The following is a 14,335-nucleotide window of genomic DNA, read 5'->3' as shown; positions in this document are numbered from 1 at the left end:
CTGCACCCTGCGCCGGGCTCTGCCTCCTGAGGGGCAGCCCGAGGGGGACGCGTTCCCAGGGCAGCGCTTAACGCCGCCGAGCGAGGCGGTGAGGGAGGTTAATGAGGGCGCTCGGCGGCGGCGGCGCCGCCAGCCCGCCCCGGGGTGCTCCCGGCCGCGTCCCCTGCGAGGGAGGGGAGCGGGTGCCCTGCGGCACCGATGAGGAGGATGAGGCGGCTGCGACCTGCGCGCTGCCCTGCCCGGGTCTGGGGAGCAGCGTCCGGCTCGGCCGGAGCTGCTCTCTCCTCCTTGGTGTTCGCGTCGGGCTTCTGAGCGAAGGAGCCGTTCGACGGGCGGTGGCGAAACCGGCGGCTCCGCGACCTGAACGGGGCCGCGTCCATGTCTCCGGTTCCAGGATGGAGACTGGTCGCTGGGGGGTTCAGGAGGAACTGGTCCCCCCACAGCGCCCACGCGCGGGGCTTCGATGATCCGCTGTGGTCTCGATACAGACCGCGGCCAGAAGCGGCAGGCCAGGGCAAAAGCCGACGCGTGGAGCCGATTCCGGCCACCAGACCTGCAGGAAAGCGACCCAGCGGAAAGAGGAATGGTTTGGGGCTGGTACCGAGGTGAGGGAGGGCAGGGTAAAGGGGAAGGGGAATGAGGGTGAAAACAGCCATCAACAGGGAGGGAATGGTCACTTCCCCCCCCCCCCCCCGGCCCCCCAGGAGTGGGTGTCCCAGCTGGTCACTGGCCCTGTCCCCCCCAACTTGTCCCACCTGCCTTTGGGAGGTCTGGTGAAGCCTTTTGGTCCCCAGCTGCCCAGGGCCTCCTTTCCTCCTGCTCTTTCCCTCCTGACAGGCAGAGTCTGGCCCGCAAAGGGTTACGCCGGGTGCCCTGGAGTGACACCGCTGCTACCAGCCTGCGAGCTCGGCTCCTTCCTGGTCCGATCCCAATCCCGGCAGGGCTGAGCAGCCACTCGGTGAGTGCTAACCCTGCCTGCCCCGTTCGCAGACAGCGGCGGGGATGGGGACCCAGCCCTGTTCTCGCCTGGGGAATTGGCCGTGGTTCTTTTCCCCCCCCCGCCCCCCGCCAGCGCCAGGAGGGACAGGGTGGCTCTGGGACCCTCGTGGAGTCCTGGCCCCACTGCAGGGATTGAGCTGTGGGAAGACCCCAGGGGCTGGCCCCAGGGGACCTGAGCAGGGCACGGAGCAGAGTCCTTTTTGGGGTGACTTTGAGAATAAGCGGTGTCTGTGTCAGCCGCCTGGCTCGCCCTGGGCTTGGAGACACGAGGCTGGGGCTGGGCATATCAAGGGCTGGAGGATGTGTCTCTGTCCTACTGATTTACACCCCGGCTGGGTCAGACCTTCCCAGAGCGAGGAGGCCCTGGGGGAGATCAGGATCAGCTTGTGGGTTGCAGGTGGGCTGGGTTTGTGGGAATGCTGGGAGACTGTTAGAGAAACCAGGGACTCCGTTCCAGCACGGCTGGGACTACGTGGGGTCAAGCGGCTTCACCCGCAGCAGCACTGGCTGAGCCGAGACGTGGGGGACGTGCTGTTGATCCCACTTAGTCCCAGCGGCCACAGACCCCCTTTGTGGGGCTTGGGGAACGGGGTATGTGCGGTAGGGATCGTCCTGGGGCAGGGCTGGGGTGGGCTGTCTGCATCCCTCTGCAATAAATAACCTTGTCCCCCACGTGCTGGCATGTCACCTACCACGTAACGATGCTGCACCCTGAGGAGTGCCGGCGGGCAAGGTGGTGGTGGCACCCCGGGCCGGGCAAAGCTCCAAATTGGGGCCTCACAGCGGGAGGACTTGCCCTGGCACAGCCTGGGGCTCGTTTGGCCGCTGAGCAGCCCCGCGAGGTGCTGGCCACGGCACGTGCGGGGGCTGTGGCTCGTGCCGGAGACGGGAGACGCCGTGCGCCAGGCGAGCCGGGCTGGGCTGTGATCAGCACAGCCCAGATACCGCCTCTCCCGGCGGGGCCATTTCCGTGCAGGCTGGTTTCTGTTGGGAAACCGGCCGAGCCGGCTCCTCCAGTTGCAGGCCACAGCCTTTGGCTCGGGGCTGTGGCCTCAGGTGAAACCGGGGGCAGGTCCGACGGGCTCTGCCAGCTCTGGCTGGTGCGACGGGAGCTGCCGGGTGCCCCAGCACTGTCCCCAGCCGTCCTTCGTGCCAGGACTGCCGCCATCCCCTCCGGCTGCAGTGAGGGGCACGGAGAGCCCCAGGAGGCCGCAGAAACGGGTGCGTGCGCCGACCTGCGATGCCCTGGTGACGGGATCGCGGCGGGAGCTGGTTGGGGCTGCTGGGGCCGGCACGTGCCAGCCTTGTTCCTGGACACCTCGAAACCAGGAGGGATTACTGCTTCCCTCTCCCCGGAGCTGCGCCGCGGGCGGTTTGCGAGCCCTGCTGGGCAGTGCTGCCTTCGGGGCTGGCGAGGGGCTGCCGCGCTGCGCCCCGGAACCGGCCACCTCCCGCCCCTGCCACCGGCCCTGTGGCCCGCGGGTGGAGGGGGGCCCCGGAGGGATGGCGTTACCCGCCGGGCGTTACTGCTCTTTTCGTCTCAGTCCTGATGACGCTGCCGCGTGGCTGTGGCGCGGGAGAACCGCTCGGGTTCCCAAAGATGCTGCAGGATGTCTGGTGCTCTCCGGCCTGCCGGGGCGGCACCGGGGCCCCGGCTGGGTTCAGGCATGGCCGAGCTGTGTGCAGGGCTGTCCCGGGACAGCCCCTGCTGGGGCCCTGCTGGCAGCACGGCACGGGGCACGCGGGCTGCGGCACGGGGAGCTGCTGCCGTGGATCAGCACCCAGAGGGATCTGCTGCAGCAGTGCTGTCAGCCAATCAGCGCCCAGAGGGATCTGCTGCAGCAGCGCTGTTGGCCAATCAGCGCCCAGAGAGATCTGTCACAGTGGAGCTGTCATCCAATCAGAGGCCAAAGATCTGCCAGGGCAGAGGTGTTGGCCAATCATGGCCTGGGGAGATCTGCCGCAGCGGAGCTGCCAGCCAGTCAGTGGTGAGGGAGATCTCCCGCAGACGAGCTGTCACCCAATCAGGGCCCTGGGAACCCTGCCACGGCCCAGCTCTCGGCCAGTCAGAGCCCAGAGAGAGGCCAGCGGGATCCTGGGCACCAAGCAGGCCGGCCCCAGGGCACTTTGGGGTGCCCCGGGGCACCCGGGGGGCCCGGTGCCCCACGGCGGGGGGGCAGCGAGAGCCATAGTGGTGGGGGCGACCCCTCGGCGCCGCTCCGGGGGGCCACTGCCGGCGAGGGAAACCGAGGCAGGGAGGCAGCCGGGGGCGCCCGGGGCCGGCCGGTGGTGGTGGCAGCGGCAGGGCTGCGCACGCCGGGCGCGGCGGTCGCGGGAGGTGGGGCTGGCCCGGAGGCGGGCCGGCAGGTAGGCCGCCGCGCCGTGGGGCTTCCTCCCCGGCGCTGGGCGCCCGGACAGAGCCGCCCGCCGCCGAGCGGCTGCCCCCGCGCCGCCGAGGGGGCCCGGCCCCGCGCCACCGGGGCCCGGGGTGCCCTGCGATATGGCCGTGCGGTTCCAGGTGCGTTGCCCTCTCTGGCGCCCGTGCCGGGGCTGTTGGCCTCCTCGCGGGAGCTTTGCTGCCCGCGGGGGTCCCGAGGTTGGTGCTGGGCCGGCGAGGAGGACGCTGGCCCGTGCCGGGGCGGGTGCGAGGGTTTTACCTGCGACGGGGTCCCCGGGGGGGGGGGGTGGGGAAGGAGGAGGAGTAAAGCCCTGGGCGCGTGGGACTCTGCAGCGAGGCCGAAGGCTTCCGGGGTGCTCCGCGGACGGGCCGGCCGTGGGGTTTCCCCCCGGGGCTGTGGGGCAGTGTGGGGCTCCCTTCTTCCCTCCGTGGCCGGTGCCACTGGTGCTGGGGGCTCTCTGGGTCTCCCTCCGCTTGCTCCGTTGGTGCCCGGAGGCTCGTGCTGCTGACGGGTCGCTTGCGTGCGCTGAAAACCACTTTCCGTGGGGCAGCTTGGCTTTTGGGGTCTTTCCGTGCCCCCCCCGGCAGTGGGGCAGGGGCTGGCAGAGCCCCCACGCCGTGAGCAATGGGGCGGTTGAGCCGCCTGGCGGTTCTCGCGGCGCCGTCCTCCCCGTCCGGCCGCCTCCCGGCGTGGCTCAGAGCCGGGGGAGGACCTGGAGGTGGCGGTGGCGGGTGGCACCTTCACTTCCCCTTCCCTCCGGAGGGACAGAGTCGACACTCTGCGGCCTCACCGGGCATTTCCTCGACACGTGCGGTAGCACGGATGAAACCAGCCCCTTCCTGAGTCCCTGAAACAGGCTCCTTCCCGTCCCGTCCCGAGGGCCCTGCTCTGCAGTCGCAGCTTGCTGGTGGTGGGACCAGGGCTGGGCGCTCGGAGGGCTGCAGATGATCTGCCGCGACATCACCCGGCCCTCGCGGTTTGTGTTTTTCTGTACCCAGACAACCCTTGTGATAGAGGCTGTAAAACGCACCTCGTGTAAGTCACCGCCCTGCTCGGGCTCGCGCTTCCTTGCCCTCAAGAGCTTTATTAACTCAGCTCAAGGTCTGTGTCCAAGCCTGAGGGTGAAACAAGACTCAGGGATCCTACATCTCTCTTTGGGTTTGCACAGACTTTTCCAGGAGAATGGTGGCACTGGGCACGGCAAAGGGAACCGCAGGCGCCCCACAGCCTAGGCCCGCTGCCGACCTGCTCTCCCTGCAAAACACCTGCTCCTCTGCGGACAGACCAAGAGGGCAGGGAGGGATGTCCCCAGCCCTTGTCACCAGAAGGATTTTTTGTTGCACAGAGGCAATTCAGGGTTTTTGGAGCCTGTTCCCATATGGGGTTAACCCTGGTGTAACATCGCTGCAAGTCCTGGTGGCCGCTTGGTGGGTGTCTGAGCACCTCTAGATGCTCTGTCCACCTTCACCTTTGCCACCCCCAGTGCCTGTGGCTTGACTTCTGCTGAGCACGTGCAGCTCAACTCTTCGTTGCAGTGTGAAGAATCGAGGAAGGGCACTGTGCCCGTGGCCACGAAGAGGGACAGAAGCTGGTCTACGCCTCCAGGCTGGGGACAAAGCGCTGGGTGGCCTCAGCGGTCACCTTCCCTTGTTTGCATTAACAGGTTGCAGCCATGGAGGAGATGGTGATCTGGGAGCAGCACACAGTGACGCTGAGCAAGGTGAGTGTGTCTCCAGGGTGGCCAAGGGGTAGTGGGGATGGGGTCGGGGGTGCACCCCATGGCTCCAGGCCCTGTGGCTCCTCGAGGTGGTTGCGTTATGATGCTCATGGAGATGGTGTTGGGAAATGATTTGCCCAGGGTGCTGCTGTGGCCAGGACTGGAAACCAGGCTCTGGCACCCCTTTTGCCCCTCTGACTGGGAGTGGGCAGCAGGGCTTCTCCCCTGCTGCTGCCCACAGGTGTTGGCTGCAGCCAGGGGTCATAGTCACGTAGCGACGTCCCCTGTTCTTCTGTGTGGAGGGTGCGTGGCCGTGAGCCATGCTGCCCCAGACCCTGTGGACATCCCAAGTGCTGCGATGGGGAGAGATGGGTGCTCTATAGGGCTGTGGCATGGGCAACATCCCCCATCCAGCTCTGCCATCAGCGCCAGAGAGAGCCCAGATCTGGCTCCGTCTGACATGTCTCTGTCTGCCTGCACTAGGACCCTCAGCGAGGCTTTGGCTTTGCTGTCTCAGGAGGTCGAGACCGTCCCAGCAGGACAACTGGGGACACGGCGGTGTTTGTTTCGGATGTGGTGTCTGGGGGACCAGCGGCAGGACGGCTCCAGTGAGTGCACAGGGATGCAGGGATACCGGGATTGCTTGCTATGAACACAGGACAGGAAGGGCAGCAAATTGCTTCCATTTGGACAAGGCTTAACTCTGCTGCCACCCTGCTCTGGTGTGTTGCGTGAAGCCTGGGTGGGCTGGAATTACAGCACAGGGCAAAGAGCTGGGTCCTACTGGGGCAAAACCTGCCTTTGCTGTCCCCATCAGCCCCCCAAGCTGGGGGCTGCGACTGGGGCAAAGCCACGGCTGCATTTTCCCTTCCAGGCTGAAGGATCACATCGTGATGGTGAATGGCCTTTCCATGGAGAACGTCTCTTCCTCCTTTGCCATCCAGACACTTAAAACCTGTGGCAAGATCGCGAACATTGTGAGTGTGCCCTGCAGCAGGACAGGGTCAGATGTCAACCCTGGGCACACGAGCCTGCTCCGTGCCTGTCCTTGGCCATGCTGCCACTGAACCGCGTGTGACTGAGGTGGTTCCATGTCTGCAGCGTGTGTGATGACTCTAGACAAAGCCCTGCTCCTCCTGGGGCATCGCTTGCTCTCCTTGACACTGAGGTGGTCAGGGACCTGTGCTCTTTTCTGACATCCCTGCGCATTCTGGGGTGCCTGTTAGCAGCTCCACCGTTGGGCCATGTGAGGGGTGATTAACACTGTGGTTATTTGGGGAACACCCCCCCGCCCTGTAAAAAGGAAAATCTTGGCAGGATGGGAACCCCCTTCCCTGGTCTCGCCATGGCCCCTCATTCTTGCAGTACAGGGTGGTCCATGCCTGTGCCCATAGAGACGGGCCATTTGAGTCCCAGGGCGAGTTCCCCTCCTGTATGGCTTCGGACATCCCTCTGTTCCCTCTTGGCATTGATTTCTGTCCTGGGCTTGGAAATAGCTGCAGAAACATCTCCTGGCAGAGACAGCTTTGTTTACCAGTTGCCCTTTTCCTTTTCAACCTGCAGACACTAAAGAGATCCAAGAAAGTTCAGCTCCCAGTGAGCAAGAGCAGCGAGCCCCCAAGAGGCAGCTCGGTGTCCCCCACTGCGCGCCGGCGCTATGACTCGGAAGAGGAATACGAGTCTCATGGTGCTGAGCCAGCCCTGCATGCTGCCAGCAGGCACCACTCCCAGGATGACCTGGACTACAACCAGGGCTACGACGGGGACTCATCCAGTGAGAGGAGCTCTGGGCACTACCGTCATGACCGTCGCCATCAGAAACCGATGTCCCGGAGCCGGAGGCGAAGCCAGGACAGCAGCCACTGGAGGCAGAGCCCTGACAGCGGCTCAGATCAGAGGGACTACAGCAGGCACCGCTCCACAAATGGCTTTGGCCACGAAGGGGACACCAATGGGCTGGTCCTGGTGTCTGGGTTCAAGCGGCTGCCACGCCAGGATGTGCTGATGAAGCCTGTCACATCGGTCCTGGTGAAGCAGAAGCAGAGTGAAGGTAGGGCCTTCTCTTTCCCTCTGTCCCTGGCTCTTGTCACCTGAGTCATGGCCTGTGTGTCCCCTGGGGAGGAGGTGATGGCTGGGTTGCACCCAGCATCTGGCATGCAGAGGGAGGCCAATGCTCGCCGTGCAGAGAGATGGGTGCACTGAACCCGCCTGGTCTCAGCCCAAGGGCGACAGTGCTCAGCTTTGGGGCTTGCTAATGCCCCAGCAGGAGCTGGAATGAGCTTAGGGGATGATGGTGAGGAGGGACCAGTGTCTGCCTAGCTCTGTCACGGGCTCTCTCTGGTGCAGAATATGGCCTGAAGCTGGGAAGTCAGCTCTTCATCAAGCATATATCTGAGAACGGGCTGGCGGCAAAGCACAGCTCCCTGCAGGAGGGAGACCTCATCCTGAAGGTACGGAGTCCCAAGGGGATGCAGAACGTTTGCTGGGGGGATTCATCTCTCCCTGTTCAACTTGCTTTTCCCTGGCTAGTGTCTCTGTAGAGCCACTGGGAAGAGCAGCCGAGCTGTAAAGGAGGGGATGAGCCAACAGCCTGCTCTTCTCAGCTGGCTGCAAGGGGTGCCAGGTTGCACGGAGAAATCTCCATCTGGTGCCCGCATCCTGTCCCATCTCCCTGGTGCAGCATGGGTCAAACCACCATCTGGGACTGTGTGGGGGCTCTTGGGAACCAGCCCCACACAATGCCGAGGCTAGTTGGTTAAGGCAGCCCTGCGGTGTTCCGCTGGGAACGGCTGCTCATCCTGCTGTCCACAGTGGGATCTTATCCACCCCGCTCCCCATGGCACGTGGGTCTCCTTGCTGCATGTGGATGTCCCTGCTGGGGGAACAGTTGACAAGAGGAGCTCAGATGTTCAGGGTATGTCAGGACTGTGACTAGATGAAAGGTATTTGGAGAGGATAAAATAGAGGGCTGGAGATATTTAGTTTGCATGAATGGGCCAGGCAACCCCGTGGCCATTTGGGAACCAGGACTGAAAGAGCTCTGGGGCAAACAGGAGGGATTTCACTCTGGCACAGTTCAACAGAAAAATCTTGCAGCAGCTCTGGAAGATCACAACCCACAATCCACGTGGGCATGATTCTCACTGGCACTAGTTCAGTGCCTAGGGGAAACAGCACTGAGCAAAGGTTAAAGTAAAACTGAGTTTTAAATAGTATCTGAGCAGGTCTCTGCAGCTCCTGTCTCCATGCAATGCCATGTAGCTGATGGTGGGGATTAATTGGCCTTGGTAATTTGTTTCCTGTTTGCACATGGATGAGGTCTTGCTGGGAAGCAGCCAGGAATGGGGACACAAATCCCAACGGGCCAAGCTGCGGGAGCTGGTGCCCAGGAGCCAGGGCCAGAGGGGCAGAGAAGGGACCTGTGAAGCTGCAGTCGGGGAATGCCCCATGGTGGCTCCCGTGTGAGTAGGGTTATTCCCAAGGGCTTGCTGCAGCTGGAGGCAGTTTTTCCATGAGCGAGCACCCTCACACATCCTCTTCCCTCTCCAGATCAACGGGGTGGCCAGTGAGAACATGTCCCTGGCTGATACACAGCAACTCATTGAGCAAACAGAGGGGATCCTGACTCTGCTTGTGCTCCGGGACCGCCGGCAGTTCCTGGTCAACATCCCCGACGTGACAGACAGCCACAGTGACAGCTCCCGGATGGATGGTAAGGGGACACGGTGGTAGGGCTGGCGGGTCAATATACAGCACAGGAGACTAGATCATCACTGATGTGTGTCTTGTTGCCGCAGACATCTCCGACATTGGCTCTGAACTGTCCCATCCACCATCCCCTGAGATCTCCCCACAACTTCCAGCTGCTGCCAGGATAGATTCACCACCGTAAGCCCCTCTATGTCCATAATCTTGTCTCCTCCCCATTGATCATCAGGTCCACTTGTGCTTTCTGCCAGTCTGGAGGGGCTGGTTCTTTTCCATTCTGCTGCTGTCCAGAGCTGGCTCAATCTGGAAGTGGGACTGTATTTTGGTCCCCAGAAGAAGCTGGAGCTGGGCACCAACTTGTCCTACTGTCTCCACTGCCTGCTTGGCACTGCAGGCACAGCCCGTCCATGCTGAGCCAGCACCCAGCTCTGTGATCTACCTAAATGCTGCCCTGACTTTGTTCTAGAGAGAGGAGACAGACAAAAAGGGACCCTGCAGCTGACAGGACCATGGATGATGCTCCAGGCCCTGGTAAGTGAACTCTGATCAGGCTGTGTGGGAGCTAAGAGCTCTAAGCATCCCCACTCACCAAACACACCTGGCCAAGCCGTGCTAGGTCTCTCCACATCTCAGCTGCCTAAGGAGCGGTGCAGCCTCTGCCACTTCCTGGGACCAGCCCTCTTTCACTGCAGATGTGCTGGAAGCTGTGGAGGAGGATGGCCGCCACGGCCCCTATACCAGCCCCGCTGCCCGAGCCACCTGCAAGGACGGGTACGTGTCTGAGAGGTGGTGGGGAGACAGGGACCTGCTCTGGTGCAGGGCTGGGGTCAGAGAGCTGGTGACCCACTGTATTGCTGCTGGGCTGACCGTGGCCTTCCCCTGGCAGGTACAGCCCCGACTCCAGGGTTGTGCACTTTGTGAAGGCCAAGAGCATCGGGCTGCGGCTGGCTGGTGGGAATGATGTGGGCATCTTCGTGTCAGGCGTGCAAGAGGGGAGCCCAGCTGACAGCCAGGGCGTCCAGGAAGGGGACCAGATCCTGCAGGTATCTGCGACTGGGAAGGGCTCTGAACACTGCTGCACCTAGGCTGCCCAGTATGGACCTACCCCACCCCTCTCGGATCCCATACCCCGCTGAGGTTTGGATTTCTCCTGGCAGGCATTATTTCAGGTCTGTACCAGTTGGCTAGACCCTTGGGCACTGCCCAAGGGGACAGTCCTGTCCCTGGCACCATGCTAACACCAAATGAGGTCCATGTGCTGCCTAGCCTGGCCCTACCTGTGCCCAGAGCAGTCTCCTTGTCTGGGGCAGTCAGCTTGAGTGACAGAAGCCAGCAGCAAGATGACACCCTCTATGGCAGGGTGACATGGGAGCAGTTCCTAGGTCCTCCTCTCCCACTCGGCCCTGGGGGTACCCTGGGCACTGCCATCCCCAGGACCCCTGCCCAGCACTTGCGCCACCCATGCTGCTGTCTGAGCGCCTTCCTCCATGGCAGGTGAACACCACTAGTTTCCAGAACCTGACCCGTGAGGAGGCCGTGCAGTACCTCATGAGCCTGCCACCGGGTGAGGACGTCACGATGCAAATCCAGAGCAAGCAGGACAGTGAGTGACTGAGTCTGCATCTCTCTGTCCTCTGTCTCTTCTGAGCAAGCACCTGATGAACTCCTCAGGGTTCTTTCTGCCCTGCAACACGGTCCTTCTTCCTTATACCCTCCTCCTCCTCCTTCTGAGAGTTAATGGGAGGGGACCAGACCATCTCAGGGCTGTTTATGCCTTGGAGTCCTGGAGCATGGGGCTTTTTGGCACCCATGGCTCAGTCTGGAGCAGCCAGTCTGTGCTGGGGGTCAGGTCCTGCTGTTCACAGTGCGGCAGCAGTGCCTCCAACACCCTCCTTGCAGCGAGAGCTGCTGTGGAGGCTCCCAGCCACCTCAGCTCCTGCCCAAATCACTTCAGCACCCCCAGATTCCTCCCTTGCCACCTCTTCCTCTAATGGTACCTCTCACCTTGGGCTCCAGTTTACAGGAAGATGATCTCGTCCAATGTGGGTGACTCGTTCTACATCCGGACACACTTTGACTTTGAGAAGGATGTGCCCTCGGGGCTCAGCTTCGTCCGTGGCGAGGTCTTCCACGTGCTGGACACAATGTACCGGGGCAAGCTGGGGAGCTGGCTGGCCGTGCGCATGGGCAGGGACCTGCAGGAGCTGGACAAGGGCATCATGCCCAATCAGAGCAGGTAGGGAAGGAGCCAGGAATGGCCCTGGGCTGAAGAGGCAGGGGATGGCTCCTCAGTGATGGACAGGGACATGGATGATGGTCCTGCTAAGGTGCAGGGCAAGGGCTGGTAAAGCAGCAGTTGGAAACAAGAGCTGGTGAAATCCCTTCTCAGTGCCAAGAGGGGGATGGGGCAGTCAATGCTCTGGTTGTCCGCTCCACAGGGGAGGAGAGGCTGTCACAGCCTCATCCTGGCAAGTCCAGGACTCAGTCCACCTGCCCCCTCCCTGGGGCTCAGAGAAATGCAGCAGAGGTAAATCCAGAGGCTCTGGGTCCTGAGCCCTCTCCCATCCCAGGGCCGAGCAGATTGCTAGCCTGGAGTCGGTGCTGAAAGCCACGTCTGGTGCCAATCCCTCTGGAGCACGCGCTGAGTTTTGGAAGCTGCGGGGTCTGCGGGGAGCCAAGAAGACGCTGCGAAAGAGCCGAGAAGACCTGTCTGCCCTCACGAAGCAGGGCCGCTACCCCCCGTACGAGAGGGTGGTCCTGAAGGAAGGTGGGTGCTGCTCCAAGACACCAGGGCCTGTCTTCATCTCCCAGTGCTGTGGGTGCTGAGGGCAGCTCACCCACCCTAGGGACTTCAGACCTTGACCAGAGGCTGCCTTGCTGCGGGTGCTAGTGGGCTGTGCTCACCTGGCAGGAGGGGGAGCAAGCTGCAGGGTATAGGCCTGGACGCCTGGGTTCTGCAAGCTCTGCCATTGCTCCCAACCTCCTCAAGCCGGTCTGTCTTCTCTCCATAGCTAGTTTCAAGCGGCCAGTGGTGATTCTGGGCCCCATCACAGACATTGCCATGCAGAAGCTGAGCACGGAGTCGCCCCAGCTGTTTGAGATCGCTCGTAAGTGCCCCCACTCTGGGGTGACTCCTATTCAGAAGATGGAGCCGCAATGTCAGGGCCTGCAGGTCCTTCTTTACCAAGAGCCCTGTCCTGATCTTTCCTCATTGCCTCCACATGACACCTCAACATACTGCTGAGCTTTTTTCTCCCCCCTCTCCCTACATCTCACCCTATGAGCTAGGCTCCAGACATCCTGATGGATGGACACATCCTTGGGGCTGGGCATGGCCAGACCTGGCCCAGGGCCACCGGGGATGTCACATCTCCTCTGGCCCCTCACACCATATCTCTTCATCCTGCAGCAAGCATTCCCCGAGATGGGGCATCATCTAAAATCATCAAGTTGGACTCAGTGCGGCAGATTGCAGAAAAGGTGAGAGCCTGGGAGCTGTGTTTTGGGAGCCAGATGGGCCAGGTTTTGGGTGGGTTCCTAGGGAACCCTGCCTCCATCCCTGTCCACAGCGGGGCTGAATGCTGGTCCCTTGCCCCCAGGACAAGCATGCACTGCTGGACATCACACCGTCAGCTGTGGAGCGCCTCAACTACGTGCAGTGCTATCCAGTGGTAGTGTTTTGTGAGCCCGAGAGCCGCCAGGGCATCAAGGCCATGCGCCAGTGGCTGGCACCCGACTCCAAGAAGAGTTCCCGGCGCCTCTACGCCCAGGCCAGCAAGATGAAGAAGTACTGCAGCCATCTCTTCACTGCCACCATAAACCTCAGCGGCAGTGGCAATGCTTGGTACCAGGCACTCAAGGACATCATCAGGACACAACAGAGCCAGCCCATATGGACGGCAGAGGAGCAGGTACATAGACACGAGGTCCCTGTGGTCAGACTCAGCCGCACATAGTTGCAGGCTGGGCAGCTAATGGCACCAGGGAGCTGCTGGGGAGCCTGTGTGGGGCAATGTCCATCCCCTCTGTGCCTAAGGTCCTCCTTCTCATTCCCACCCTGCAGGTGGACGTGGGGGTAGAGGACAACCTGGACCTGCTGAACCCATCGAGTGCAGCAACCTCAGGCTACCTGACCTGCGACAGCCATGCCAACAGCGACTATGATGACACGGATGGCGAGGCGGGACCCTACACAGATGGTGAAGCAGAGGATGACTACGACCAGCCTGCATTAGCCCGCTCCTCTGAGCCAGCAGAAGCGTACCCAAGCCATCGCCTGACGGAGCAGGCAGATCCCCCTATTCCGGTATGAGGGACTGGTGGGCCAGAGGGTCGCACAGAGCTCTGCTATGGAGGGTGATTTCTATCCCAGTGTGGCACGGGCAGGAGCATGAGCATCGCCTCTGCCTGTTGCAGGGCACAGCCAGGCATCCGTGCCCAGCTCTGGTGCTTCTCCACCCTTTTTTTCCATGGGGGAAGAGCAGCCCAGCTCTAAGCTGAAGTGCAGATCTTGTCTGCCCAGTGCAGTGGCCCTCTGGAGCTTGGCTCCACCACCTTTAATGCATGTGCCTCCTGTCTTCAACAGGCAACAGAGCAGCAGCCCCAGGGCCAACGGAGACAGCACTACGACAGCATCAGGTATCCTGGGTGCTGGGGCTGATTGGGGAGATAACGTGCCACCCCTCCTGCCCAGGGATGTAGAGCAAGTTGAGCCCCAAACTCATTAGCTGCACACACAGCTGCTGGTCCTACAACCTTCCTGGGGGCACCCAGGGAGGAGGTATTGCTGGGGCTGGCACTGCCCTGCCCCAAAAGTCACACCTGGAACTGGGGAAGGGCCCAAAGAACTGTTGGGTCCTGCTCTGTCTGACCTGACCCCGTGCTGCAGGGACTGGGTCTGCCACCCATCCCACTTGGGCTGCACAGGCATCACTGCTTTCTCATCCCCCACGTAGGGAATACGAGCACGATGCTGTCAGGAAGAGGTTCACGCGGGCCCGGGACGACTCAGACCAGGACGAAGGCTATGAGTGGGGCCCAGCTACGGACGTGTAGCGGGGCAGGCTCAGCGCTTGCCTAAGAACGCCCCACGCCACGGGGCCAGGCCCCTCCGGCCAGCCCTGCACCGCTGCGGGGTGCCTGTTCAAGTCAAAAGCCAGGCAGTGCCACACGGCATCCTGCAACCGGGCCAGGCTGGACCTAGTCCTTCTGCACCGATTACTACGTGGCACCTCCAAGTGCCTCTGTCCCCTTTTAGCCACGGCTCTGCCTCATCTGCTGAAATAAAGAGGACATTTTCACTAGCACAAGCTGTTTCCCTGTGGGCTGGGTGGCAGCGTGCACAAGAGCACCACAGGCAGCGGTCTTACTAGGAACCACACTGCCTTTGGGGCTGTGATGCCCTGCCTGCTGCAGGTCCTGGGCCTGTGCAAGACTGGTGCTGAGGCAACTCAGCAGGATAAGGCTGGGGGCAGTAAGGTTGTGCTAATGCCTAGGATCACAGAGAAGCTGG

At 62.2% G+C, this 14,335-nt stretch overlaps 1 protein-coding gene across 1 annotated transcript; it reads left to right on the top strand.

The window, feature by feature from the left end:
* Nucleotides 1-373: 373 nt before the first annotated feature.
* Nucleotides 374-14,102, top strand: TJP3 (tight junction protein 3). Its single transcript, XM_062596036.1, has 21 exons — nt 374-605; nt 838-958; nt 5,062-5,118; nt 5,599-5,723; nt 5,990-6,092; nt 6,679-7,165; nt 7,462-7,565; nt 8,665-8,827; nt 8,913-9,003; nt 9,290-9,354; nt 9,516-9,594; nt 9,710-9,866; nt 10,318-10,426; nt 10,840-11,059; nt 11,394-11,590; nt 11,835-11,930; nt 12,233-12,303; nt 12,423-12,734; nt 12,887-13,129; nt 13,409-13,461; nt 13,779-14,102. Exons 1-21 carry the CDS (start codon nt 379-381, stop codon nt 13,876-13,878), a joined length of 3,180 nt encoding a protein of 1,059 aa, XP_062452020.1. The 5' UTR covers nt 374-378; the 3' UTR covers nt 13,879-14,102.
* Nucleotides 14,103-14,335: the final 233 nt, after the last annotated feature.

The sequence above is a fragment of the Rhea pennata genome, chromosome 27 (genome assembly GCF_028389875.1).
Source record: "Rhea pennata isolate bPtePen1 chromosome 27, bPtePen1.pri, whole genome shotgun sequence".
Taxonomy (NCBI): Eukaryota; Metazoa; Chordata; class Aves; order Rheiformes; family Rheidae; genus Rhea; species Rhea pennata.
The sequence above is the reverse complement of the archived record's forward strand: the minus strand, read 5'-3'. Positions and strand labels throughout refer to the sequence as shown.